Consider the following 27,415-nt stretch of genomic DNA (forward strand, 5'->3'; position numbering starts at 1 on the left):
GTACAAGTATTAACCGGAAATGAAGAATATAGTGACCAGTGTTGTGCAAAAAAACAATGTGTGCAAAACCAATGTCCAGAAAGTCCAGTGTGTGTGTAAGAACCATATGTGTGGGTCAGTACTGTGTGGTGGTGTGATTGAGAGACCGTATCGCCTGCGGGAAGAAGCTCCTCCTCAGTCTCTCTGTGTTGGTCTTCAGGGAGCGGAATCGCTTTCCTGACCTCAACAGAGAGAACAGTCTGTTGTTGGGATGGCTGAGGTCCTTCACGATCTACCCTGTTGAACTTATTATGGGAAATAAATATTTAAATAAAAACAAGCTGCTGATTATTTCACATTTTACTTGTGAGCAACGGCACATTTAAATCTTACAAATATAGTTATTTGGCTTATATCGTGATAGATATCGTTATCGCCTGAAATGAAAACATATCGTGATATGAAAAAATCTCATATCGCCCAGCTCTACTGTTAGCACGTGATTCTCCTTATGCTGCTGAGAATATAGCCCAGAAGAAGCGGATAGTATAGCTTTTATTTTGGAAAGAGCCATTTCTCTGTAATAAACTCTCTTTTCCAAAGATGAGTGATTCCTCAATCAGATACAGGGCTTGCAATATCGCTAGCCCGACGTCCCGGAGCTAGCGATTTTTTCAGTCGGGCTACCAAAATCTATCTCTTCCCTGCCCGTCGGGCTATTGTAGGAAAAATATATGTCAATGCTTTTGCATTCTTTCGGAAATGTAGCTGGGTAATTATGTCATTGGCATCGGTGAACCACTGTCAATATGTGACATATTGAAGTCGCGTTTGAATTTGCGCTTGTGTTTTTGCTTTCACTTTGCAATCGTGCGAACTGTGTATAGAGAGCGACAGCACTGATCTGTGAGTGATGATAATTTGTGCACCAATTCCTCTGACATCGTCTTATTAATCGTTAGCTTACTATGCAAACATGACAAGTGAAATCTCCCGCAGCTTAAACATGTGAGAGGTTGATCGCGCAGAGAATCGCTGAGCTTATGTGAGTGAGTGTGTAAAAGCATTTCAGTTCTGCTGAGCCAAATAAGACAGGTCAGGGTGAAGAAGTGACAGCCAAAGAAAAGCTTACCACAAAACGGAGAAGTTATGACAAATCAGACTATGAGGCAAAAAGAAAGTGCAGCTTTATGGTTTCATGGACAAAAGAATTTCTGTGGCTGCAATATGACGAGCTAAATAACCAGGGCTGCACATAAGTGGTCCGCAGGTGCGCATTCGCTGTCAAAATAAAAAACACGCACAAGGGTTAGGGTTAAATTTAAAAACTGTACTTTTGAGTTAAAATATATATTTATAATTTTAATAAATGACAAATTAAAAATGCATGAACATTTTTTTTGTATCGAAAAAATATCGAACCGTGACACCAAAGTATCGAACCGAACCGAACCGTGAATTTTGTGTATCGTTGCACCCCTAGTAATCACGGATCGGTCCATCTCTAGTTGCAACACAAGCCCAAATCATCATCCCACCACCACCATGCATGATAGTTTGTATGAGGTGTTTGTGCTAATATGCTGTGTGTGGGTTTCATGGTGCTGCTCATTATGGCTGGAGCTTATCCCAGCTAACATAGAGAGACAGGCGGGGTACACCCTGGGCAGTCGCCAGTGATTGACAATCACTTTCACACATCTGGGCAATATAGAGTCACTAATTTACCTAACCCCACTAACTACACACAGAAAAGGCCAGTTGGTGGCCAGGACCTTCTTGCTGTGAGACAGCAGTGCTAACCATGTACTTGTCCATACTTTTTCAGTCTTTTTCTAACTGTTGTGTGATGAACTTTAACTTGAATAATAATAATAACTAGAAAAATTTGCATTTCCTGCGAAAATGCAGTGTGGATGCCTTAACGGCTGAAGATATCTGCTGAAAAAAGCTGAAAAAGTTGAAACAAAAAAAAAAAAAAAAAAAGATGCCCTGAGCAGGATTCGAACCTGGCCCTCCTGATCAAAGGGCAGCTATTTAGCTCACTGAGCCAAACACTTTCTCACAAAGAAAAGGTGGAGAGATTGACAATTGTGCTAGCAGAATTTGGGCAAAAAAAAAGGGGTGAAAATTCTGCTGAAAAGAGTTCCATCAGCAGAATTTCTGCTGAAAAGAGGTGAATGAGCAGAATTCTGCTGAAAAGAGTTTTTTTCTGAAAACAGCAGAAAAAACTGAAAATTTTGCTGAAAAGAGTTGAATGAGCAGAATTCTGCTGAAAAGAGGTTTTTGCTGAAAAAGAGCTGATAAAGTTTGGATTTGTGCTGAAAAGGGGTTAAAAAAACTGAAAATTTTGCTGAAAAGGGGTGAATAAAATGAAATTTGTGTTGAAAAGAGTTTAAAAAAAGTTTAACTGTTAAGTGAAAGAAATGTTGCCATAAGCTGGATTTGAACCCAGGCCTCCCAGTCTGAGAACGGATGCTTATCTCACTGAGGTAAAGCACAGCTCAACCCATCATGCAAAATCAGTGACCACATTGATAATGTGTTCCATTCATTTCAATGGTCAAAAGTCATAACACACATCAGCAGAAATAGCAGAATTTTTTAAAGTTTAAACATAGCATTTCTGCTAAAACTTAGTATTTATGCTAAATAATATTTTTTTTCCTGCCAAGTCATAGCATTTGTGCTGGAACACAGAAAGTTCCACCAAATCATACAATTTGTACTAAAACATTATTTATGATTTAGCAGAAACATTGGGACTTGGTAGAAATACTATGATTTACATGAAATACTTTGACTTAGCAGAAGTACTACAATCTAGGAAAAAAGTACTAAAGCATAGCAGAAATTCTATCATTGAGCAGAATTACTAGGATTTAGAAGAAATACTAAGATTTGGCACAAACACTGATGTGGCTCAAGAACCTTTATTGTGCAGTTATACTATGATTTGGAAGAAATACTATACTTTGGCACAAATACTATGATTTGGAAGAAATACTATGTTTTAGCACAAATACTATGATTTGGCTCAAATACTATAACTATCCTCGGTCAGAAGGAGAGGCTGACATCCAGGGATTAGATTACCACAGGTGGAGTTTATTGCGGTCAGATGGATGGTACAGGGAGGTATGGCATACAGTAGGAGGATGTGGAGAGGTGATATGGTGTGGTTTCTATGATTAAGAACAGGGTATGCATTACAACATGCATACAGATTAAAGATTAAGAAAACTGGTAACAAATTCCTCCACTACAAATCAGTCTGATGCCACTTTTTACAGGGTTCCCGTTTACTAAGGCACTACCCAAAAGGCGCCACAAGAGGGCACTCCAACACAAGAGATGACCTATTTACACTGATGCACTTAGTAAACAGCCCCTACTTAGCCACTACATAATACAGTGATATTACAGTATACAAATTCACACGAATACTATGATTTGGCAGAAATACTATGACTGAGTAGTAACACTATAACATAACAGATTTCCTAAAAAAAAACTATGAAATTGCAGTAATTCTATGACTTGGCAGAGATACTACGTTTTAGCACAAATACTATAACAACGCAGAAATACTATGACTTAGTAGTAATACTATAACATAACAGTTCAATGTTCTTGCACAAATACCACAATATGGCAGAAATACTATGTTTTAGCAAAAATACTGTGATTTGGTGTAAATACTACGATTTGGCACACATACTATATTCCGCAGATACACTATAACATAACAGATATTCTACGACTTAGTAGTAATACTATAACATAACAGAATTATTAATTGGGCACAAATACCATGATTTGGCAAAAATACTATGATTGGGTACAAATACTATGATTTGGCAATAATACTGCATTTTAACACAACTACTGAGATTTAATTGAAATACTATGATTTAGAAGAAATACTATTACTCCATACAAATACGATGCTTTGGGACAAATACTATGTTTTGGTTCCAATACTATGATGTTCAACAAATACTATGATTTGGCACAAGTACTATGATTTAGTACAAATACTATGATTTGGCAGAAATACTATGCCTTAGTAGTAATACTATGACATAAAAGATATACTATGGTTTTGCAGACATACTATGATTTTGCACAAATACCATGATTTGGCACAAATGCTATGATTTAGCAGAAATACTATGATTGGGTACAAATACTATGATTTGGCAATAATACTGCGTTTTAACAACAACTACTGAGATTTGATTGAAATACTATGATTTAGAAGAAATACTATGACTCCATACAAATACGATGCTTTGGCACAAATACTGTGATTTGGCAGAAATACTATGACTTAGTAGTAATACTATAACATAACAGATTTCCTAAAAAAAACTATGAAATTGCAGTAATTCTATGACTTGGCAGAGATACTACGTTTTAGTACAAATACTATAACAATGCAGAAATACTATGACTTAGTAGTAATACTATAACATAACAGTTCAATGTTCTTGCACAAATACCACAATATGGCAGAAATACTATGTTTTACCACAAATACTGTGATTTGGTATAAATACTGCGATTTGGCACACATACTATGATTTGGCAGAAATATTATGCCTTAGTAGTAATACTATAACATAAGAGATATACTATGGTTTTGCAGACATACTATGTTTTTGCACAAATACCATGATTTGGCACAAATGCTATGATTTAGCAGAAATACTATGATTGGGTATAAATACTATGATTGGGCAGAAGTACCATGTTTCAGTACAAATACTATGATTTGGCAGGAATACTCTGGTTTAGCAGAAATACTCTGATTTAGCAGAAGTACTATCTTTTGGTAGAAATTCCTGCTAAAAGGTACTATTTCTGCGTTTTAGCAGAAATACTGTAATTTGGCATAAATACTATAATTTGGGATAAATACTATGATTTGGCACATATAATATATTCAGCACATATATTATAAAATAACAGAAATATTTGGCCCCAAAACCATGATTTTGCACAAATACCATGATTTTGCAAAAATACTATGAATTGGCAGAAATACTATGATTTAGCAGAAATACTATGATTTGGCAAAAGTACTTAGATGTAGTAGAAGTACTTTGCTTTAGCAGAAATACTATGATTGAGGAGTAATACCTAAACATAGGAGAAATATTGATACACAGACACACATACACAGACAGTAAAGGGAACAGGAGCTGTGGAGAGTCTGGGCTTGGTATATGTAGGTCAGTTAAATTAGCTGCACCTGCTGTAGTCAGCCCTTACACACACAGACACAGAGAGAGGTGTGAGTTTTCTTCAGTGTATTTCTGACATTCAGGATTCCCCTCGAACAAATGGCCATAATTTCCTAACCGTAGAGGCTAGAACGGTCATTCAGGCATCGTTTTATTCAGAAGAGATGGGGGAATCTTCAGGTCTTCATAATTCAGAGATAAAACATAAATTCTTAAAGATATATGACTTGTAATACACTGTAACTGAGTAGAGGCGAAGCAAAAACTGCCTTGACTTGCGCTCAAACAACCTTTGGTAACTCTAAATCTATATGGAGCATCAAAATCATTCTTTCACCGTAAGAAACAGCAGGCTTTGGTGAACAGTCATGGAAATTTTCAGGGCTCTGTGGAAATCCATCAAAAAGATATGACGAGAGAAAAAAGTGGTTCATTTCCAGAGATTGAAATCTGATTAAATCTGAGCGAGGGACAAATTTCCTACCCTCAAACAAGTCCAACTCATTTCAGAACGGTAATAGGTGAGAAAGAAATTCTTGAATTGTGAGCGTCAGGAGTGTCTGAACATATACGGGGACAAGCCTCATGTCTTAACTTCGCTTCGTTAAGGAGATATGACAATTTGAAAATGCCTCTCATTAGAGAAATCCAGCGGTGATTTTGAACAAACTCTCCATTGAGTTTATATGGAGAGTTTTCTGACTTTGTGTTATTCTGAGGAGATTTGCAAAATATCTATGAGTCCCACAACAATGATAGTGACATTTTCTGAAAGCCAGCAAAAATACCTACGTTTTGGTGTATAATTTGTGGGGCTTGAGTGGAAATTGAGCGAGTAGCAAGAAGTTGTTTGGACATGAAGAGAAAATTCAAACAGTTTCACTGTCCCCTCTGAGTTAATTGCATAGCAACCATAGCAACGCATGTATTTTCTGAAAAATCACAATTTTGCAACTGAAAACTCAAAGAGGGATAAGATTAAAACGGTAGAAGATCTGAAAAAGCTGAATCATACAGGAATAGCCAAATCATTTGAGAACATTTTAAAGTTTGAATGAAGTTTCTAGGTGAAAGTATGAGGCAGTAGTTAAGTTTCAAAGACAAGAAAGTTTTAGCAGAATTGTGGAAGTTTCCCATTCATTTCAATGGGACAAATTAAAGGAAAAAAGTGTAATATTTTAAAAAGTATAATAGTAATAAACACCAAAAGTCATAGCCGGCATTAGCAGAAAGAGCAGAACAGTTTAGAGTTTGAACGGTGAAAATAGCACAAAAATTGTGGAAGTAGATCCACGGCAAAAAGTGTACGGAAACACCCGGAATAATAAAGAATAAAGAGAAACAGGAACTCAATAGTGTGGATGCCTATTAAGGCATCCACACAATAATGGATTGGATTTATATAGCGCTTTTCAAGGCACCCAAAGCGCTTTACAATGCCACTATTCATTCACTCTCACATTCACACACTGGTGGAGGCAAGCTACGGTTGTAGCCACAGCTGCCCTGGGGCAGACTGACAGAAGCGAGGCTGCCATATCGCGCCATCGGCCCCTCTGGCCAACACCAGTAGGCAAGTAGGGTAAAGTGTCTTGCCCAAGGACACAACGACCAGGACAGAGAGCCCCGGGATCGAACCGGCGACCTTCCGGTTACAGATACGCTTCCCAACCCCCTGAGCCACGGTCGCCCTGAAGATGAAGATGCTAACTGAAGCCCGTAGAGTCTACATGGTCTGACCTTGACGTGAATTTGCTGGGATGTCCACTCCTGGGAAGGCTGGCAACTGTGTTGACATTATTTTTACATTTGTGAATAATCTTTCTAACTGTAGAATGAGGAACTTCACATTGGTTGGACATCAGCTTTATTACCCTTCCCAAATTGAGAGGCAGCCACAGTTGTTTCTTTAAGATCTTTGCCTGTGTCGTTCATGCTTAGCATTTTGCTAACACACACTTGAATGCTCCAGACCAGCAAACTATGAAAACCTCAACTTTTATAGAAACTTATAGAGCTTGTTTTGTAGTTGATCCGAAGTTGTATTTAAGCTACCTTTTAAAAATTTAATGAAGGTTTTGATTGACCTGCGGATGGTGCTCCCACAAAGTTCAGCATCACTCTGTAAAAAAACAGCAAAAAATAAACGAAACCAAAACACTGAGAAAATGGATGTGTCCTTATTTTCTATTGGCTAAACAGTTTAAAAAAATCAGTATCAGTGTTTTAGAATACATACAGGTTTTTGCCTTTTATATGACATACAGTAAAAAAGTTATATTACAGTTTAACTTAAGAAAATGTAATTACATGGACAATTCTGTGTAATAGTGAGTAAACAGTGTTTTTTTTTATTCAGCAAAAATAAAGTTTTTTTTAATTAATTATATAAAAAAACAGGTGGCACCATCTGATTTACTTACAGATGTGCGAGTAAATCAAACCAGCAATCTTTATTTTGCCATTCTGGTGGAAAATTTCAATTTTTATAACTGTAGAGTTAAAAATTGGCCTAATATTACAACACGTTAAAGGCCTGTGCAGAAAAAAACAAAACAAAAAACAGCACAGTCTCCTCTGTATGACTTTTAATACAACAAACAGAAGACCTCCACCCACATGCGCAAAAACACAAAAGGATATTCTGTCTTCAGGCATAGCTTTTGATGTTAGCCTGACAAAGGCACCAATTCCAAAAGCGCCTTTCACTGGATTTTTAAAATGCCCCGTGTGTCCTTTCAAGTTGTGAAAAGATAACTTTCTGGGTGTGCCTCATGTTTCAGTTTGAAACAGGCATTTGTTTCATTTGTTCAAGCATCCTTTTCATGTGGCAGCAGCTCTTAGAACTACTGAGAGCTTTAAGCTCTTGATTTGGAGACACACTCTATATCTGTCATGGCTGTTTGATGTCTGGTAGATATTGCTGCGTACACACATTGTGCTATGGTTCCAGTTCCTATTCTATGGGTTTCTCCACAGTGATGTCATTCCACTTTACCAGCAGTGCACTTAAATGGTAACACAAGGACCCAAACCTGATATTTTTATTGGCCGTGGATTTATTTATTGTGCTGTGCTCGATATGCCTGGAACACATAAAGCATAAAAAAGTATAACTAGACACTGATAAGAACAATTTATCAAATGGAGCCAGCGGGGATATTTGCATGGTTTCTGGTGTACTTTGTAGAATTGTGCCCGTGGGCTACTACACCTGACGTTGGCTAATTGGCTATCAGGAGAGGCTCTGAGAAGAATGGGCATGCTAGTTTCCCACCACTGTAGGCTTCCTGCGGTCTAAAACGTTTGAAAAAAGAAAGAAAAAGCTAAGAAATATGTGGTCTTTTGGGTGACATATCTCGAATAAATATCCAAGGATTTCCTGCTGTTGCTAAGGCAAGTAACATCTAGACAATACTGTCAGCCCACACACACACTGAAGTGGTGCTCCTTATTCTCCTCTGTGAATGGCCGCGAGGATGAGGCTTGAAATGTTGTGCAGACGGCCTATTGACGAGCATGTCTGTCCAACAACACACACGGATGAGGCCTCGCCCTTTAAACCCCATCAGCCCTCACAGACACATCTTTAATTCGTTTCAAATATTGGTCCTGCCTCCTCGTCTCTCTCTCGCTGCGCGTCCATGCGAGACGGAGCCCACCGACATTTTCCACTGCGGGATTAGCTGTGTAGCGTGACGGGTCGCTCTGCCTCAGCAGTCCTGAAGGGCTGACCCCGAGGTGTGTGTATGAAGAGGAGACCAGCAGGACACTCCTTAAAGGGCTATTAGATCCTTGCTGCTTATTATGAAGGGGCATGTGACTAAGTTATCTGCCCCCTTTCTCTTGTCATAGGACTATAGGCGGAAAAAAGCCTGTTTTCTGGAAATAATTAATCCTACTTGTTGGCATAATAATTTTGAGGAGTAGACATTGCCGGTGCTTTGAGTGTTTCTGCTGACAGGTGGGCTGCTGGTGATGGAGATGATCATCTTCTCATTTAACTTCCTGGCTGCAGGATCTTTCCATTAAATTACAGCTTATCCACCCTCTCTTGGGAGGAGGATTTGATTCAGGCTAGTCTGTGCACTTGTGTAATTTTGTGCACGGTGTGTGTGTGTGTGTGTGTGTGTGTGCTGATACCTTCAAGTGTTTGGAAGGCTCTATGTCCAGGGTGTATCTCAAAGCAGATCCAAGCCTGGTTACCATGCCTACACATTTCACTGAGAGACACCGCGTTTATCTTAATGAATTCATTTTCAGGCTTCTGTTTGCCGCTGCATTCTCTGTCAGCTGTGTACACACTCTACATAGTTGTGGCACAGAGGCCTTCTCCATTGCTAAATGTGACCTGGGGAGGAAATAGCTTATTGATTCTGTGGGGGGAAACATGATTAAATTGAGTTCCAAGTGGGCGCTTCATCTGAACTTGTCTACAGGAGAGAAGATAGGAATCTAGAAGAGACTGGCTGCTTTTGTCCAGAGTTCGGTCTGCTTTTGTTGTGCTTGAATTAATTATAGGTTTCACTTTACAAATGTGTCTTTTTACAGGCAATTTCCTCAACATTTTCATATAGACTATTTAAAATAACAGATGGATGGGTGGATAATTACATGGTCTATTAAAAAATCCATAAATAAATGTGGATAAAAAAAGATTTGGATGTAAGGGACATGGGGTCATGTAGTAGGATGATAGGCCCAGACTTTTGGGTGTTTTTGACCATAAAGCTTGTCACACCGTGTAACTGCTCACTGCCTCAGCTGCAGGATGTCTGCGGGTGCAGACACAACAGCAAGCTTGACTTGGATGATATCTGCAGGGTAAGCGATGGGGAGCCTACAGCAAACAAACATTTTGGTTTCCAACACCTTGGTTGCACATCACTGAAGAGAAGCGCAGAGCCAGAGCTGTTAACGATCTCTCACTCAGTCACCTACTGAAACCTTTGACTTCTTTTAGATAGATCTTGTTGAATAAAGGTTCTCCTTTCATCATCGTGGCTCCAGCCGAATTATATTTTGGGCTTTTTGGGAGGAGCAAAAGTGCACTGCTGTAAAGAAGGGCGTACCAAACAAGTGCTTTGCAACAGAAAAGAATGAATCATTTTATGTCTGTTATCTTGTTTTCATAATTGCTGGAAGCCAAATTTGTAACTGAAATTAAAATGCAATTAACCACCCAGCCCCAATATAATAAGCTCAACAGTTAATTTGGGGCTACCTACTGTATTATTAGTTAAACATGTTGATTGTTATGACTTTGAAATACACACTGTTGGTATCAACATTGGCTGATAACAGACAAATGTTTTCTTTGCATAGTTACTTTTAGTCTTCTGGTGAATCAAATAAATCTTTCTTATCAAAAACTGACATAACACAATAGATAAATATCAGCCTCTGGCATCAGGAATGTTTTTATTTGCTATAATGCCAATATTGGATTGATAATACAGATACAGTAGATAATAATCTACCTGTGCAACTCCAATAAATATTTATGGTTATTTTCAGGCGCTGTCAAAAGGTGTGGGTTCACCGGAATGAAGTTGTTCTGCAAATACTAATGACTGTTCAATTAATTATTTGAATTAATTGAAACTGTTCGATATTCTTGAAACATAATGTTCAAGAATATCGAACATTATGTTTTGCACTGTTTGTTGTGCTTCCTTCCTTACTGTCTCATGCAGCTAGAGATGGAACAGACGTTGTGCACATTGTGTTCAGTAGGTGTGCTAATCAGGAATAGAGATCCCCTGATCACTGCCATAATCGCAGAGCGCACCATCTGTGATGCTCTGATGGCCGGCAGTCTGGCTGAGAGAGCTGGATAACAGTGTGGTACTGCCCCTCTCTCTCCTGTCCTCTCTGGCCTGCTCTCTGCTCTGCCTTAAATCTCCTGCTGTATGACTTTTCTGTTTTACTTAACTGGAATGACCTGGAACCACTTATCACTGGCTTGCAGACACTTCTTAAGCTATTACAATATAAAAAATGTAGTGCAATTAAAAAACAACAAAAGTCACAGTATAAGTGAGGCCCCACCTCTGCTATTTAAAAAAAAAAGAAAAAAAAAAGAAGAAGATATTTCTTGATCAGTGTCTCTGTAGTGCACCGCTCCAAATAAATCCGCTGTCACCACAGATCTGGAAATAATTGAGTGGGGCCTATTAAAGTGCCACAGATAATGTGGAATAATAAATAAATGTGGGTAATTTCATTGCTGGAATTTTGTCTGTTTTCCATTTGCAGTCACAGGTCGTAAACAGTACCAGTCACATCTTTGGCAATAATGCACGGCGTCTTGCTGAGTTCAAATAGAGTCGCAACTTGTTTGTGACGCCATTCCCAGACTGTGACCTGAGATAAGCACAGAGGCATGTAACCTGCTGCAGTAAGCCGCTACACAATGCATCAACCCAGGAAAACTTTCAATGCATAAGTGATCAGTATGAAGATAGGGGCACCCGTTGCCATGACAACCTATACGAAAACCCATACAAAAAGATGCGCTGGCTGTCACATTGATTCAGAGAATCTGCCGAGAATACAGAAGTTGGTATCAGCCAAAGGCAGGCTGGCCTGCGTCTATCTGGGAGTGCCAGGTTAGAGGCTTATTGACCGTTTTTGACAGACTGACTAACAGACGAGTTTTTGGTAAAATGGGCTGTGGGCCCAAAGTTCAATTAAAAGTCCCGCTCCGTGTGACGCAAGCACATTTGCCAAATGGTGAGAAAAGTGCAAATCGGTCTTCGTGCTTTCTCAGCAATCTGCTTGTCCTTCAGGGATATTGATGTCTCTGCCTTAACTCATTTTTTTCAAAACTCCATTTAGCGCTTCAGCATTTATCATATCCAGTCAGTTGGAAGGTAATTTCTAGGTACCAATAAGCACCTGCTTTGCAAACCCATAGCTATATTTTGAGGTTTTAGTGGGGCTATGAACGGTAAGTGTAACCACCTGCATTTTTCTCTTGCTCTCAGAGCAGCTGATGGAGGAGCGATGTGGTTCTGGTTTTAAATGTTCCTGCTTTCCTCTCTTTCAACCTTGCTCATCAGGCAGCATGTAAAGAGAGCTGCATTTTAAATCTGGAGACATGACACGGCTGTAGTCTTCCATCATGTACTGGTCAGATAGCATTTAGCGATTGCTGTTTGAAGCAGATAAGAGAAGAGTCATAGATTAAAGCAGTGGTAAACGCTAACTGCTAGAAAACAGAGGATTATCTAATTTTAAATTCAATTTGTGAATGAGTCCCTCCCTTGTGAAGTGAGAGCGACTGACAAGCGACACATCAGCACGGTGAAGGCAGAAAATAAGCCAGCTATATTTATGAGAGTTTACTGAGTGACTGATGTGCTTACACTTTCTCCTCGGCTTGGTTCACAATGTGAATAAATGTTTGCCTTCTTGCCTCCGTCCAAATCAGTGAATCAACTGAGCTCAAAGTGTGAATGAGCGGCAGAGAGAAAGGGGAAGAGGCTTTCCCCGGGGCAGTGCCCGGGACAATGTCAGGTTTGTCTGGCCCGAGTGCATGAACACTAAGCTTTTCGGAACTGGCAGCTCGCCCCGGTACCTACCCATCTCACACAGCTTCCAGAGCTGCCCAGCCCCGGAGCACTAAGCATTTGTGCAAAGTTCATAAGGCTTCCCTCTGTTTGTGTGGCCATAATGGCAGCTCCATCCTGTTGTAGCTCAAAGAGTGTTAAGGGGCTCTGAGGGCCTGGAGCTGGCGTTGCAAAGGCGTGTGAGTGTTCTCAGTTACTGACTTTGGCTGGCTGCACTCATTATGAAAAGACTAGTGTCCCCCTGTAACCCCCCTCCAAGTGGTAGTTCTGAATCTCAAGCTCCAGCATAAGCATTTCCTTCATCAGGTTTGCATTTTAAAAGCAGTTTGCTGAATAAAGACCTCAAACTAGTTTTAAAAAAACCAAACAACCAAACAAAAAATACCTCTGCCACCTCTGCCACAAAGCAAAGAATGCTCTGGACTAAAATATTCAGTAACTAATGGATGTAAGTGAATGGTAAATGGACTGGTTCTATTCTATTCACTCTACACAACATGTCTCATTCACCCATGCATTTCTTTCTGTGTCCAAGTACTTTATGTATAACATTCATTTAACATGTGCGTAATTTATTTCTTATTTATTTATGTCTTTTTTAAATTGCAACAGGCCAATAAGATACATTAGCTAGTTTCTAGCTTTCCTGTACAAAAAAAATCCCCTGGCCTTAAAGTCTGGTTGGTGGGTCAGCGCAGGCCACTGGACTAGTAATACACATGCACAACCCCTGCTGTATCTGCTCCACCTTATACTTGTATACAATCCTCACGAGTGATAACAACCTTGTCATTAGCGTCATCAAGTTCTGTCAAGCAGCAATGCCTTTACCGTGGTTACGACCTGCATCAGCATAATTCAAGCATGACCCTCCTCCCCCCTTTCATTTTCAAGTCTTTGACTAAGGTCCACACCATACATCATCCAGACTGGGAGTCCTCCCTTCCCCCTTCATGTGTTATGAGAGAGAGAGAGAATGGTTTGGTGTAGGACTCTTATCAACAGTCTCAGCACTCTCTGCGCACTATGATTTCCCCAGACGTGTCACCCACCCTCCACTCAAGTCTATCTGTATGGCCGTGAAGTTCCTGTTCACCAGTGTGAAACAATCAGGTCCACTTGAATTAAAGACAAATTTAAAAAAAAAGAAACCAGTGGCTTTTCTTACTGTGGGGAGATAAGCCATGGGAGCGTGCTTTAAAAGCTCCAACAATGGCTAATGCTGGGCGACAATCTTCAGCAGCATTAACAATTAAGTAGATTGTCGTTGGCTGACAGAAGAAGATTGGAGCAAGAGCAAAGCTCAACAGATTTTCACACAGCGGGTGATCGGCACTCCCACCCTGCTTACTGTTCATATTTTGTTCTTCAGCTGGCCATTGCAAATTAACACATTTTATCGAGCCTTCAGGTGCACACGTCTCTGCTCATGCTGAAGGGAGGTGGAGGGGCGAGATGGAACTTGCATTCCTCAACTCTCCTCTGAATAGCCTTTAGATCAGGCTTTGTGGGAATGATTGTCAGTGGCTTAATGAGTGCATTTGCCAAGCTGGAGGCTTTGGCAACATGTATGACTGCGGCGGTTCTGTGCGTGTTCACCACTGGCTTCTGTGACACAACAGTGGACTGGGCTCAGCACCCTCTGTGTTTTCGTTCTTCTTTTTCTGCCAGACTCAGAGTTTTCCTGTCATGCTTTCTTTTTATTGGGAATGTTATTACCTATAACGGAGTTGTTACCCTTCCCATGGGCACCGGTGCCGAAAATCAAGTGAAAGCTTGTAAGTACCCTAGATAATATAAGGATGTCAGTAAAGCTGTTGCAGCACTTTCAGGTTCATATTCTGGCCTTTCAGTGTGCAGGCTTCTACAAAAGCAAAGGCCATAAAGAAAAAACAACTGCTTTTTAATTCACGTTTTAAAATATTTAAAGGATAAAACAGACGCTGGTGCCTTTGGTTGCCTTCTTGCGTTTTCTAAATATAATACACTGTAGAATTTAGAATCTAATTTAATTTAATTTTAGAATTTAAAATCTCGCCCTATGACAGCTGGGATAGGCTCCAGCGCCCCCCGCGACCCTGAAAAGGATAAGCGGAAGCGAATGGATGGATGGATGAATACACTGTAGATAAAGAGCAGGCGATGTATCGTATGGAGGAAAACCAATCATTACAGTTACTTTTCATTTCAATTCAGTTCTATTTATATAGCACCAATTCACCAAACAGTCGCCTAAAGGTGCTTTATATTGTATAGTAAAATCCCTGCAATAATAAGTCACAATCATTTACTTCCAAAAGATTTTCCCTTGTTTTTTATGCAATAGATTTTGAAATACTAAACCAATGCCAAATCTTCTCTGTGACTAATTACGTTGTGCTACAACTGTCACAAGAAAAATGAAATGTTAAAGAGTAAGTAATTGTTCCTTCTGGTCTCATTTAGTCAGATGTCTAATACATTAATGATTATTATCATAATTATTATGGAACTAAGTGCCCATAGTTTAAGTAATTGGAGACATATTACGTGACAAATTAAAAGTATTGTCTAGATATGTGTGAATTTGGCATTTTATGTCTTTGTAAGGATTGTGTAACAATGTTTCTGTGTAGTTTTTACTATAAATCTAACTTGATCTTATGTTGACTAAATGAAACAACAAAATAGGACTGTGAGACTCGACATAAAAAGTAAAAATAAAAATAATGTGGAATAAAACAGTCATTTTACCCCACTGAATGAATCAAGGTGATTAGGATGACTTTCCTTAAAGGTCATGTTTTTCTGGTGTTCACAGTTCATAGAAGAATGCTCAGGATTTACTCTGCTGACTGGAACAACAAAAATATTGATATATTTGATTCTGTTAAATAGAAGATGTAAGAAATAACCATATCCATATTTACTCAATGTTTGGATGCTTAAATTGACTTTAGAAGAGTACATCTCCCTCTTTTCTCTCACACACACTCACAAATTAGTGTGCAAACACATACTGTCGTTCCAGATCCTCGCTAAGTGTGTTTAGTCTGACTCACAGTTGGAAACTAGATTGCATTTTGACAGTCTGGATCTACTCTGCAGTGATGAGAAGAGGCAGAGAGACATCATCATGATTTGGCATGAACTGGGACTTTATTTTGTCTCTTGGAGCAGCGTGGATGGTACATTTGGATCACCGTTAAACTGAATCCTGGGCCGGTCTCAGTGTTTGACTGATTTCAGTAAATTAACTGTCACTCCTTGTTGTGGTCATGAAGACCACAGTGGCTAACAAGTCCATGTTCTTAAGGTGGAAGGCTCACCTACATATAGGTGTTTTCACAGTGGTAGCGGCTTAATATGTTTACAACAGACGATCCTTCTGTCAGTGCTCATCTATCCCTGTTTTTAAGCAGCCGTTTTATGACTTGTTAATTAATGTTTTCTCAGTGGCTTTGAAATAAACTCCAAATGGGCATTTACATCATTCTTGAACTTATAACAGGTGTATGGGGTACATACACTGCACAGCACCACTGACAGCGTAATTAGGCTATTGCCATTTTTCTTTGACATTTCTCTCCGACGTATGGATTTAAAGCAGCAGCATGCAGTGGCAGTACACTCTGTCAGGATAATTTCCAAGGAACTCGCTAAACAAATCCAGACTCTATCCACATTCGTTCTTCTTCCTGTCCTTTGCTTCTTGCCAAGATAAATTTACATCAAACTTGCACGAAGCAATTAAGGTGTTGACTTTTCAGCTGACCTCAAGGTGCATCACTGCAGACCTCACATTAGTTTTATGTACTCATCCACTCATCTACTCAAAGATAGCGTTCTTGGAAGCATCTCGATTTCATCGGTTAAGTGGTTTAAAAGAAGTGTGCCAAAAGCAGGCTGTAATGAAACTGCACTGAATGCTTGGAACTGTTCCCTTTAAAGAAGAAGCTTCCTGTGTCTTGCTTCATGTCTAGATGTTTTGAGGTTGTTGAATTTGTACATTGAGTAAAAAAAAACCTGGAAGCATTTCTTTAAACAACTGGAAACATGTTTTAGCCAATCCCTCATGTAGCTGTTTGAAAGTTGCTGTTGACAGCTGACAGATTAGATTACTTTTTGATTTGCATTTGTAGCTGGAGAGCAGCTAATATAAACACTGAGATTTTGCCTTGTTGTGTTTAAACACTGTAAATCTTTAGACTGCAGTTTTCACCGTTCCATTTGTCACAAGATAAACTCTGTTCGACCCTAATAAGCGACAGAGGGGTGAGGGAGTGGGGCCACACATCCGACAGATGTGTCAAAAAGCTTAGCCAGGGTAACACTGTCCAGATGCTCAGCTCTAGCACGAAACAGGAAATTCAAATGAGGAATTTCAGCAAGCAGAGAGCCTCTCATTTCACAGGCTGAAATGATCACTTGGACTGCATGTGTATGAGACACCTGAAGGGATTAAAAATGGACCGAGTGCAAAAAGATATTTCTGGAAAAAACCGGTTTTCCCAACACCTGTAGGGACATCCGAATTTCTTGGTTGTTGGCAGAAATAAATTGCGCGCAGGGTCTGATGGAGGTAAGGATTTGGGATATGAGAGCCATCGATCATGTCCTGCTGTGGCACAGTTTCATCTGGGGAAATTGCCAGCATCAGTCAGACTACATGAATGAATGTGGAGTGGAGCACAAAATAATACTCCAGTGCCCGCAGTCCAACTTGTGAATTTCATCTCTTTGCCGGGCTACTCAGTGAGGATCACACGCTAATGTGATTATTGTCCTGGGCAAGGGCCACTCCTGTGGGACTTCAAAGAGAGCAGATCAGAGAGAAAATGAAAAAAGCTGTAAGCTGTGATGCAGACAGGTGCAGTGCAAACCTTCCTTTAGCTTTAAACACATTAACAGGTTCAGAGTGAGGACTCTGAAAGCATGGCACATACATCCTGGATGATTTATTACCATGTCATGTGACATACTTTGGCGATCCATCCAAGTGTTTTCATTAGGCATATGAATTATGCAACAGACGATAATTAAAACTCATAATTCAGAGAAGAAATAAGAGTTAGTGGCTACCATATATGACGAGGGTTTGTCTGTACATGTTTCAGTCCTGTTTCTTAATATTACACGTAGACTTGACTGAGACACACTGCTGAAGGGAAAGATGTTGTGTGCTTGTATTTATAAAGAATAGAGCAGAGACATTACTGACAAGATGACAACTTCTAGTGAGTGAAGAGCTCTTCAGTTGTTTATGCTCTCTTTTGTTTAATGAACTACAACATACATGCTCATACTTCCAGCTGGTCTCATGATCGTCTTGCTGCAGTTGCAGATTCACTGCAGTGTGTAGTATATCTGCCTCTCTCAGGTAGTGAGAGTTCATGCAGGGTTACGAAGGCCTTTCCTCATTAGTTCATACACAACACAGAGGTCACAAACCCCTCAGCTCATCCGTACACCCACTCTATTTCCTTTACACCTGAGGATCTCTTCTCATTTCTCATCCACAGCCTCTTCCATCCTCATCCTGTCACCACAGCGCTCCCAGTGCTCGCAGCATCCGAAGGCTAGAGATCCCTGAAATATTAATGGTGTGGTAATTGAACAGTCTTGCTTTCTGAAGTGCTGTAAAGCCAGATCTCAATTAGTCAGGCATGTTATCGCTTATTGCTTCCTATACCCATTTATCATCTTGTTTCTGTTTTCTTTTTTCTAATATTTTAATATCAGATGAATTGCATGGTCAAGCTTGTAGAAAACTACTGATAAGGATTATAATTGCCAAAAGGTTAGAATCCTATCTAAATTCAGAGGAGTAAATGGGAAAGACAAAATGTCTAAACACAGGAAAATTAATTTTGACATTAAAAAAAAACTGTTTTATTTTTCCACCCTGATCCAGGCAGCGTGTGTGAATCGGATGCCAAATGAGCAACTGATTGGAGAAAAGAGGAAGAAAATGGCTGAAAAACAACTCATTAAACACATCAGAAGCAAAGCAAGTCAATTGCAGCTTAGTGTTAATCAGCTGGTCCATTGTTTTAATTGTTCTTGAATGATCAAATGGGAATCAGAGTGGAGGCATTATCAAGACCATGAGAGGGGCGTGCGGAGCTGCTGTCTTCCCATCGCAGGACTTTAGCACGCAGGATATTTTAATCCAGTCTGACAAGACGAGGATCTGCTTAATCCTATTACAGGCTTGCACATTAGACTACAGTAGACCCACACTTCTCTGCCTGTTGTCTTTGTGTGTGAAAGGAGCAGATGGTGCCAGCTCAAAGGCCTACTGTAGTGAACTTTGTATGGCCCTGCTTGGACCCCACCCTGTTACCAAACAACGTGTTCGCAAGTGTGAAGAATGCTCCCGAAACAACTTGCTAGTGTGGTATTTTTCCTTGAAATACTTCCTTACATTGTCTGATCCTTTTATATGATCTGTTAGTACATGTTTATGGCTTAAAGTTTGGGTGTTAAGCTAGAGCAGATGGCTAAACTATAGGAGTCAAGAAACCGATAGACAGATCCTGCCAGTTGTACTGTGAAGGCGTGCCAGAATTGTTTCCTTAAGTAAAAAGGCTGCGTAGTGATACAGTAAACAGTACAAGAGTGTGAAGAAAAGCAGTAAAGCTCTTGGAATCAACGCCAAGAAGTTAAAAGGCACTGAATTTATTCATGTAAAAATAAGGCCTTAATTTGAACTGACAGTTAATTTGTAAGTCAGTCTTTCAAATGTCTTAAAAATGCTAAAACGTGGGCAGTAGGATTTTAGGATTTTATTAGACATAGCGATTCAGAATTGTAAAATCTTTTTTCATTATGATTTCTTCAGTAATGATGGCAAATAGCAGTTAAATCCCTGCCTGCTCCACTCTGCATTTTGAAGGTACTTAGCCTTAAACTGCTGCTTAACAGCCTGTTGGTATCTTTGAATGTGATGAAAATGATGTGCATTTATTTTAGCTGAGAACACGTGCTGTGGGTGTACTCACAATGACGTGAAGAAGCACAAATTCAATCAAGGTGTTTATGAAGTATGCTGTATTTTGTGTGAAGTGTAAAATTGGGTACAGTGAAAAATATCGCAGTCCCCACATGTGAACACATTTTTACATGAAAGCCTATATCAGCAAAATTAAATTAGCTCACGAACAAGGATACATGTGTTGTTAGAGTATGTAAAATCTCCCCACTAGATGTCAATAGTCAACTGCATAATCCTGTAGGACAAATAACTCTGGCTGCCGTTCATCTTCAGCTGTTACCTCAGTTTGTGTTCACACCTATTTACTCTGGACAAGGCTGTAAAACCTTTTGAAAGGAGCCTGATACAAACCAGTGAAGCTCACTGTCGTGTGATGAAAGCTATACTGAGGTGAGTCGTTGAGGAACATTTCTGTCAGTAAGCGCTGCTTCTGTTAGCTGCTGTTAACTGGCGTTAGTGTAAGTGTGTTTGATCTAACATTGTTGTACTGACACTTAGTTAATAGTGTCAGTTAATATATTTCATTACAATGTGATGGTGTAATCAAACTTTTTATCAGAGAGAGTATATGATTTTTAGGACACTCAAGCCTACAATTAGCTGGCACGATGTTAATATTAGCACATGTCTAATCTGCATACAAAAACCGCCGTATTATTTGGAATAAATAAGCACATTTATGCATGTGTGTTAGAGCCTTTACTGGGAGATGACACTTGAGATGAGGAAGATGAATATTTTTTATTTTTTTCTATTAAATAACTGCAAAAGTGACTGACAACACCTTTAAAACTCAAGCATCAACTAGCTCAACAAATGCAAATGGGTGAACCTAACACAGAATAAATGATGGAGTTTTTGTTTTCTATTTTTGTTGTTGTGAAGTTGGTCTTACATTTAATTCTGAGAGGCATTAAAAAAGAAGGAACACAGCACATTAGAGCATATAACAGAAAAGCACATCTCTAAAAAAATCTATTTCTCTTTTCACAGTATGAGCTGATAGAACACTTCCCTCAAAACAACAAAGGTTTAATCAACCGACAGAACACACGTCCTTGTAGTCAAAGAGAAAGGAGAGACGAGAGCTTTTTGCAGAGTCTCTCAGGTTCACGGTTACCTTAAGTGTAAAGGACTGTCTGGGAGAAATAAGGTAAATAAGGTGTCTGGGATAAAACGGATGAAGCTACTGTGGCTATTTATGGCCCGGTTTGCATGCTCAGTGAATCAGACTGTTTAAAAATGGGGCTTACAAAGACAGGAACCTAAATTTATAACCTGGAACATTACCACCAAGCACTGCACAGAGAGACAAAGCACAGTCCCAGGCACCAGCAATTAGACTCGCAGGGTTTGGCTGTGGACAGTTGTTCAGGAATTTGTAGACTTTATTTTAGACTCTTACAAGTTGATGGTTGATTGCTGTGTTGTACATCACAATATAAATCAAGAATATAATTAGTAGATCACTTCGAAGTCACAGGCCTTATCCCCACTTTTCTTTGCTAATAAAAAAGGCTGATTTATTTTTAATTGATTAATGTTCCAGTTATACTTTGATTTATTTTTGTAGTCGATGTAATGTCAACAGATAGTAGAAAATTCGCTCTCCACTGCCCAAGTTAATTTCTCTAAGTTCTCCATTAACTAAATCACTAAGATTATTAACTTGTGTTATTATGAAAACACAGTGGTTTCCTTTTTTTTTTTGAGAATGTGAAAACAGGACACCCTCCGCCCCCCTTTTTGGCCCTAATACATCAATGGCATAATTTGAGAAAGTAAGGGAATGGCAAGACATTAATGATGCTATCACAAGTGCCTTTGTATTAAATGGATAAGTAATCAAAAATGATTTGGTCTTGTTGACAACGAGGAAGTCTATCGAAGAGTGCACTGAATCTGTCACTCGGAGAGAGCCTTAAAGTTTCACAGGCAGATTCCACTTGGCCCATTTCCCTCCATTTGCCCCCCCTCCACAGCGGAGCTTCTGTCTCGTCTGAGCCTTGGCCGAGGAAGGTTAGGGTTCATACTGGCCTTCCCACAGCGAGCAGCTTTTAACCTTCTGCCAGCTTCATCAATCTCTGGCTGGTGTGATTGCTCTTGAAAGAGGCGGGGATTAAGAGCAGCCCACGGTCTGTAAATCAGACGAGAGAGTGGTGCCCTCTCTCCTGTGCATCATATAGTTCCAATAGGCACCATACCCTGTGAGTTCAATGCAGACTTCATCACTCGCAGCAGTTAAGCTCTTAGCGGACCTCCCTCAGCCAGATGGCCAAGTGAGTTCTCAATAAATGTTTAACGAGGGGGGAACAAATTAAATCAGAAGGCAAATGATCAGGCACAGTTTGAACCAAGTGTAATCCATTGAAGGTGTTGTTAGGTTGGTAAAGGATTTTGGCCGGCACAATAAGACAATGAAAGCACATTCTCTTCTGGGGATTGTAACCTTGGCCCTCGCTCCTTAACCAGGTGGGGCTAACCAACAATGCACAAGGTAATTAGCACAAAACCCCTAGCTTTTAATTTGGATCTGTTTGATTATCATAAAACACCATGTGTGGGAAGGCTAAAATAAAGAAAAGCCTGAGGCAGTTTCCTGGATGAGTTTGACACACAAATCTTCAGTTGGAAATATAGCCAATAGACATAAATTGTGATCGAGTGGGTTGATGTATGTGACATACAGCACCTAGCACCTTGTTGGTGATGCTGTTTGTGGGTGGGGCATAGCACAAATTGGTTCAGGCAGACTTAATACCATTACCATGAGGTATGGTTGAAGAGTTCAGAGTGCACATCCATCTGACAGCACGCCTGCATCCAATGAATGAAATCGACTCTTTTTTCCCCTCCTCTGGTCAATTATTCAATTACACTCCTTGAACAGGCGTTTGACCTCAGTGTTGCCTATTGAACTGGAGAAAGCAGCCAGAAGATTAAGAAAAGAGTGAGCTGGATTTGAGCGCTGTTGTAAAGAGGAAGCTCTTTTAAAGATACTGCTCAGTTGGTTGAGTGGTAGTTACTGTGCCGCTCATATACTCAGATACTTTCCTTGACATTAATTGGTTTGCTTAGCAACATTAATAATACAGTAATTGCAATTACTGGATTTTATCCTTTGTGATGCTCTTTACTACATTTCAGTTTTACACGAATGTCACGAGTTCTCTGTAGGCCAGCAGCTTTAAGATTTCTCTAAAACTCTAATGTTTCTGTATTAGTCTTCTGTTTTGTTGTTAGCTGCTGAGCTAATTACTCCAGCATGACCTGCTGAGCTGGGTCACAGCCAACATGGGGACGACTAATGAAGTGACACCCCAGAGGTTTCTTATAGTACTGCTCCAAGACATTAGAATTCCCATACATTGCTCTGGACCGATCATGCGCTCATTATGGTCCAGACTCTCGTCTATTGGATGGAAAATTATCCAGCACTCTGTCCTCTTGCAGCTCTGTCGGTGTGCAAGTGCAGACAGCTTACTCAGTCTGACTGTTAACTATGCATGCTTTTTATGTCTCCCACCCCTCAGGCAACAGTATTTGCTGCAATAAAAGATAAAATGGTCCGCATTCGTAATCTCTTTGAGTCATTGTTATCAGAAACATGCAGGCACAGATCAAAACAGCACGATGATTAAATCGGCCAAACTTTGATGGTAATTTTGATGCTGATTTCAATCTTGGCTTTTTCCAAAAGTAATGCTGAACATCTGCCACGCATTAATAAATCCACAGGCTCCCTCATTTGTTTATTTCTTTCCATTGTCGCTTGAGAAATATGCTTTGTGCCGCACACTTCCGCAGACTACAAAACAATTGAGCCCCATGGGGAAATGGGATGATAGGAGGCTTTAATGTGAATATTTCTTCTCTTTGTCACACCAAAATATGAACTAGCTCAGAACTGAGTCCCCGTTGATGGGAATGAAAATGTGTGCCTGGTTATGCCTGGCTGAGCAGAGAGCAGTCGGGCTTGGAGTCACAGGGGATTTGTTTTGTTTGGAGTTTTTTGCCTTTCTGTCTGCCAGCGCGTGGGTGGATTCATGGGGTCTTCTACATCTGTGCTACCTTACAGGTACTGCATCTTCACCATAGTCATGAACTGAAAACAAAGTGGAGAGCGTTAATTTCCTGTGACTGTCCGAGATCTCGACACTATGAGGTTGCTGAGGAGCCCCAGACTGGCCACCGTGCTGTTGGTGGTTATCTGTATTTGTGCCTTTCATACGACCTCAGCCATTGACATCCCGCTGGAAGGTAAGTCATGACTCTTTCACAAGTCACACATTCACAACAAAGGATGCAGGATGATTTAGGAGGGGCTTCAGTGGGATGACAAAAGAAATAGAAAAGAGTTTTCTTAGAGCCTTTTCTTTTGTATCAAAGAAAACCTCCTCTACTGAAAAAACCATGACATCATGTGGATTATCCAGATAAAAAGATACAATATGTCTAACAACATAACTCTGCTTTCAAGTTGGAATGTAATTTTTGTATTCTGTTAACACCACAAAAGAAGAAGACAAAATCCCCTAAAAACCTCATTTCCACTGTGGTTTTTTTTTTGGGAATTACAGGAATTATCAGAGAAATGCATACCGGAAATTTGGCAAATAAAACCAAACGTCTAAGAATAAAAGACTCTATTAAAGCAGCTATGCTCTTGTCAAAATAATAATGTGAAAACAAATGCTTTAACTAAATTCTTAGCTGCCCAGGTATGCATCACTGTTTTTCTCTTCATTTGCAGGAAGTAGCTGTTTTCAGAAATTTAAAATCTAACAATACAACACATGCTCAGTGCAAGGATAGTGAAGGATTAGCAGCGAAAGAAGACAGAGTGCATATGCATCAACCAGACATTTTATTAGGTATATCTTGCTCGCACTGGGTTGGATCCACTTTTTGGTCCATATTCACATATCCCTCAATTGCTGCAGATTTGTCTGCTGCACATCCATGTAGTGACTCTCATTCCACCACATTGCAAAGGTGCTCTATTAGATTGACATGTGGTGACTGTGGAGGCCATTTGAGTACAGTGAATTCAGTGTCATGTTCAAGGGACCAGTTTGAGAAGATTTGAGCTTTGTGACAAGGTGTGTTATCCTGCTGGAAGCAGCCATCTGAAGATGGGTACATTCTGGTCATAAAGGGATGAACGTGGTGGGCAACAACACTCAGGTGGGCTGTGTTGTTTAAATGATGCTCAGTTGCCTCAAGTTGTGCCAAGAAAACCGCATTATTACACCAGCAGCAGAAGCCTGAACTGTGTCTGATCCTACCATCCACGTATTGTAGCAGAAATAGGGATATTTTCTCTCTTTTGGACCATTCTCTTTAAACCCTAGAGATAGTAGTGCAGAAAAATCCCAGTAGATCAGCAGTTTCTGAAGTACTCAGACCACTCCATCTGGCAGCTACCCTACCTTCAAAGTAACTTAAATCACCTTCCTCCTCCATCCTGATGCTCAGGCTGATCTTCAGCAGGTCGACTTGACCATGACTACATGCCTAAATGCACAGAGTGGCTGCCATCTGACTGTAGCAGCTGACAAAGTGGCTGATGAGTGTTTAAAGATGAATGCAGCCTCCAGGTCTGAAAAGGGAAACTAGGGCTGAAGTGTCTTAAACCTGCCCTCTGTCTGATGGCCTGCAGGGGGTGAACCCTGTAGTTGCAAGTAGAAGTTAGAGTGTACTTTGAGGAAGTACAGTCTAACTTATGATTTAATGCTTAGGTGAAATCTTTCCTGATGACTTTATTGTCTCAGTCACTAGTTTCAAGCTCAAAACATCTGGTTTAATAAAAACAATGTAGTTTCCAAACTCCAGCTTTAGTTCAGGCACACCACAAAAGTGAGCTCAGCTCTAATTCCAGATCAGATAACTTCTGCCAGTCTACATCAGATGATTGCTCTGCTGATTCATTTCTTCACAATCATTTGGCGTCTGCAAGCCACTTAACAACCCATGCCCACCCCTTTTATGTTATGTCTGGCTTAATCAGTGTCACATTGATATCTGCTCTGTTCTGTCTGGGGGTCTTGCTGCTGCTCTCTGCTCCACCACTTGCTTGCTTTCGAAGTATGTGAGTGGAAGCGCAGGACAGTCCCAGAAGAGATGATGACTGAAATAACAATCTTCTTTTAATGATAAAAAAAATCTGCAAGAGGTAATTCACGTGTAAATTCATCTGTAAACAAATAAATCATAAAAGTTATGGTGGGGTTTCCAAATTTCTCTGTGATGAGTTACAGTTCTGCACAAATTGGTTGAATTCTGACAACAGACTGACAGACTGGCACATAAACACACATTCAGAGCTACTCCAAGAAAACGATTCATGAATGAAAGAAAGGTTAAATGTATAAAGGGCTGTTTTGTTGTTTGTGCTCATCCACAGAGAGCACTTCTCCTTGAAGTGCTTTTTATCAGAAAAAGAAAGGCGCTGAATAATTTAGAGGGGAATACATCACACTGTAGAGAACTGTTACAATCGTCAAGCATTTTGTGAATTGAATATATTTACAGTTATTATCTTGTTTGAATCAGGTTTTTCTTTCCTTTTGTGTTAGCTGTATGCGTGTATCCCAGTTTCCTTGGTAACGCGCATCAACCCTCTTCCTCTAAATTATTCAGTTAAAAAATATCTCTTAAGGCCTTGATAAAGAACAGTTCAAACAGGTTTTGTGAAAAAGGCGGCTGCATTTTGGGGCTCATTGTCAGAGAAGTCTTTTTAATTCTAGCTTGTGTTTTCCATAACACGGGTGTATGTTACAAAGGGCTTGTGTTTAGAGAATACTTGACAAGAAAGGATTATTCCCACACTGCTGACTGTTTCTGGTTTATTTCCCCCTGCTGCCATGGATTATATAGTTTTAGGTCACATAAACAGTAAGTTTACCCTGCCATACTGTAGCTAGTATTAGTGAAGTCTTCTGCTCTTTCCTTTTCATCTCCTGGCTTTCAATTAAGCTTAGCACTAGCTTTACTTACAGCCATATGTGTTGGATCTGAATACCATGTGTCATCAGTCATGACTCCATAATACTGGTATTTACACTTCTAGCACTTCTAGGACTAGGCATGTGCTTTTCCATCCACACCACATGTCACTGCTTTATCATCAAGGCCATCAGGGACTAAATGAAGAGCTTTTATTGTGATTCATTGCATTAGCACACTGTCATCTTAATAGATACATTTGTTTTCTTTGTTTTTGGACATGTAATTGTCATAGTAGTGCAGTGGTTCCCAACCAAGCAGCAATGAAGCTAAGTTGAAAGTGCCAAAACTGCAGTTCCTCAGTTAGCCATTTGAAGGTTGCTACAGAAATGAGTTAAACCCATACATTTCCATTCTACAGTGCCCAATGTTTGATCATTAACCCTCTGAGGTCTAATTTGTAAGTGGTGAAAACCAAAACCCTAACCCGAAATCCCAACCCGAGGCAACTAAAATATGCAATAATGTTTTAAATACTTTGTTTGCAATCAGGAAGAGACCTAAATCATTCTTAATAAGGGGTCTTGGGAGCCGCAAGGAGTAAAACTATTGTGGGCCCTACATGAACTAGCCTACATGGGTCCCACGTGGGTTTTTTTTGGGCAAGCCAACTATGGGTTTGCTAATAA

The 27,415-nt window shown here is 39.9% G+C and overlaps 1 protein-coding gene across 16 annotated transcripts in view; it reads left to right on the forward strand.

The window, feature by feature from the left end:
• The window catches only part of chl1b (cell adhesion molecule L1-like b), an 82,202-nt gene that overhangs the window by 22,964 nt on the left and 31,823 nt on the right, over positions 1 to 27,415 (forward strand). For 11 of the 16 annotated variants that reach the window (XM_026168921.1, XM_026168934.1, XM_026168930.1 and 8 more), the window contains exons 2-3: positions 23,857 to 24,038; positions 26,658 to 26,675. In XM_026168921.1, coding sequence (XP_026024706.1) covers positions 23,939 to 24,038; positions 26,658 to 26,675 — 118 coding nt within the window. In that variant the 5' untranslated portion in view covers positions 23,857 to 23,938. Of the gene's footprint in view, positions 1 to 14,065; positions 14,581 to 18,303; positions 19,182 to 23,856; positions 24,039 to 26,657; positions 26,676 to 27,415 lie in introns of those variants that run through there. The other 5 variants (XM_026168925.1, XM_026168931.1, XM_026168922.1 and 2 more) reach the window with 4 other exon arrangements.

This window comes from Astatotilapia calliptera, chromosome 5 (assembly GCF_900246225.1).
Source record: "Astatotilapia calliptera chromosome 5, fAstCal1.2, whole genome shotgun sequence".
Lineage (NCBI taxonomy): Eukaryota > Metazoa > Chordata > Actinopteri > Cichliformes > Cichlidae > Astatotilapia > Astatotilapia calliptera.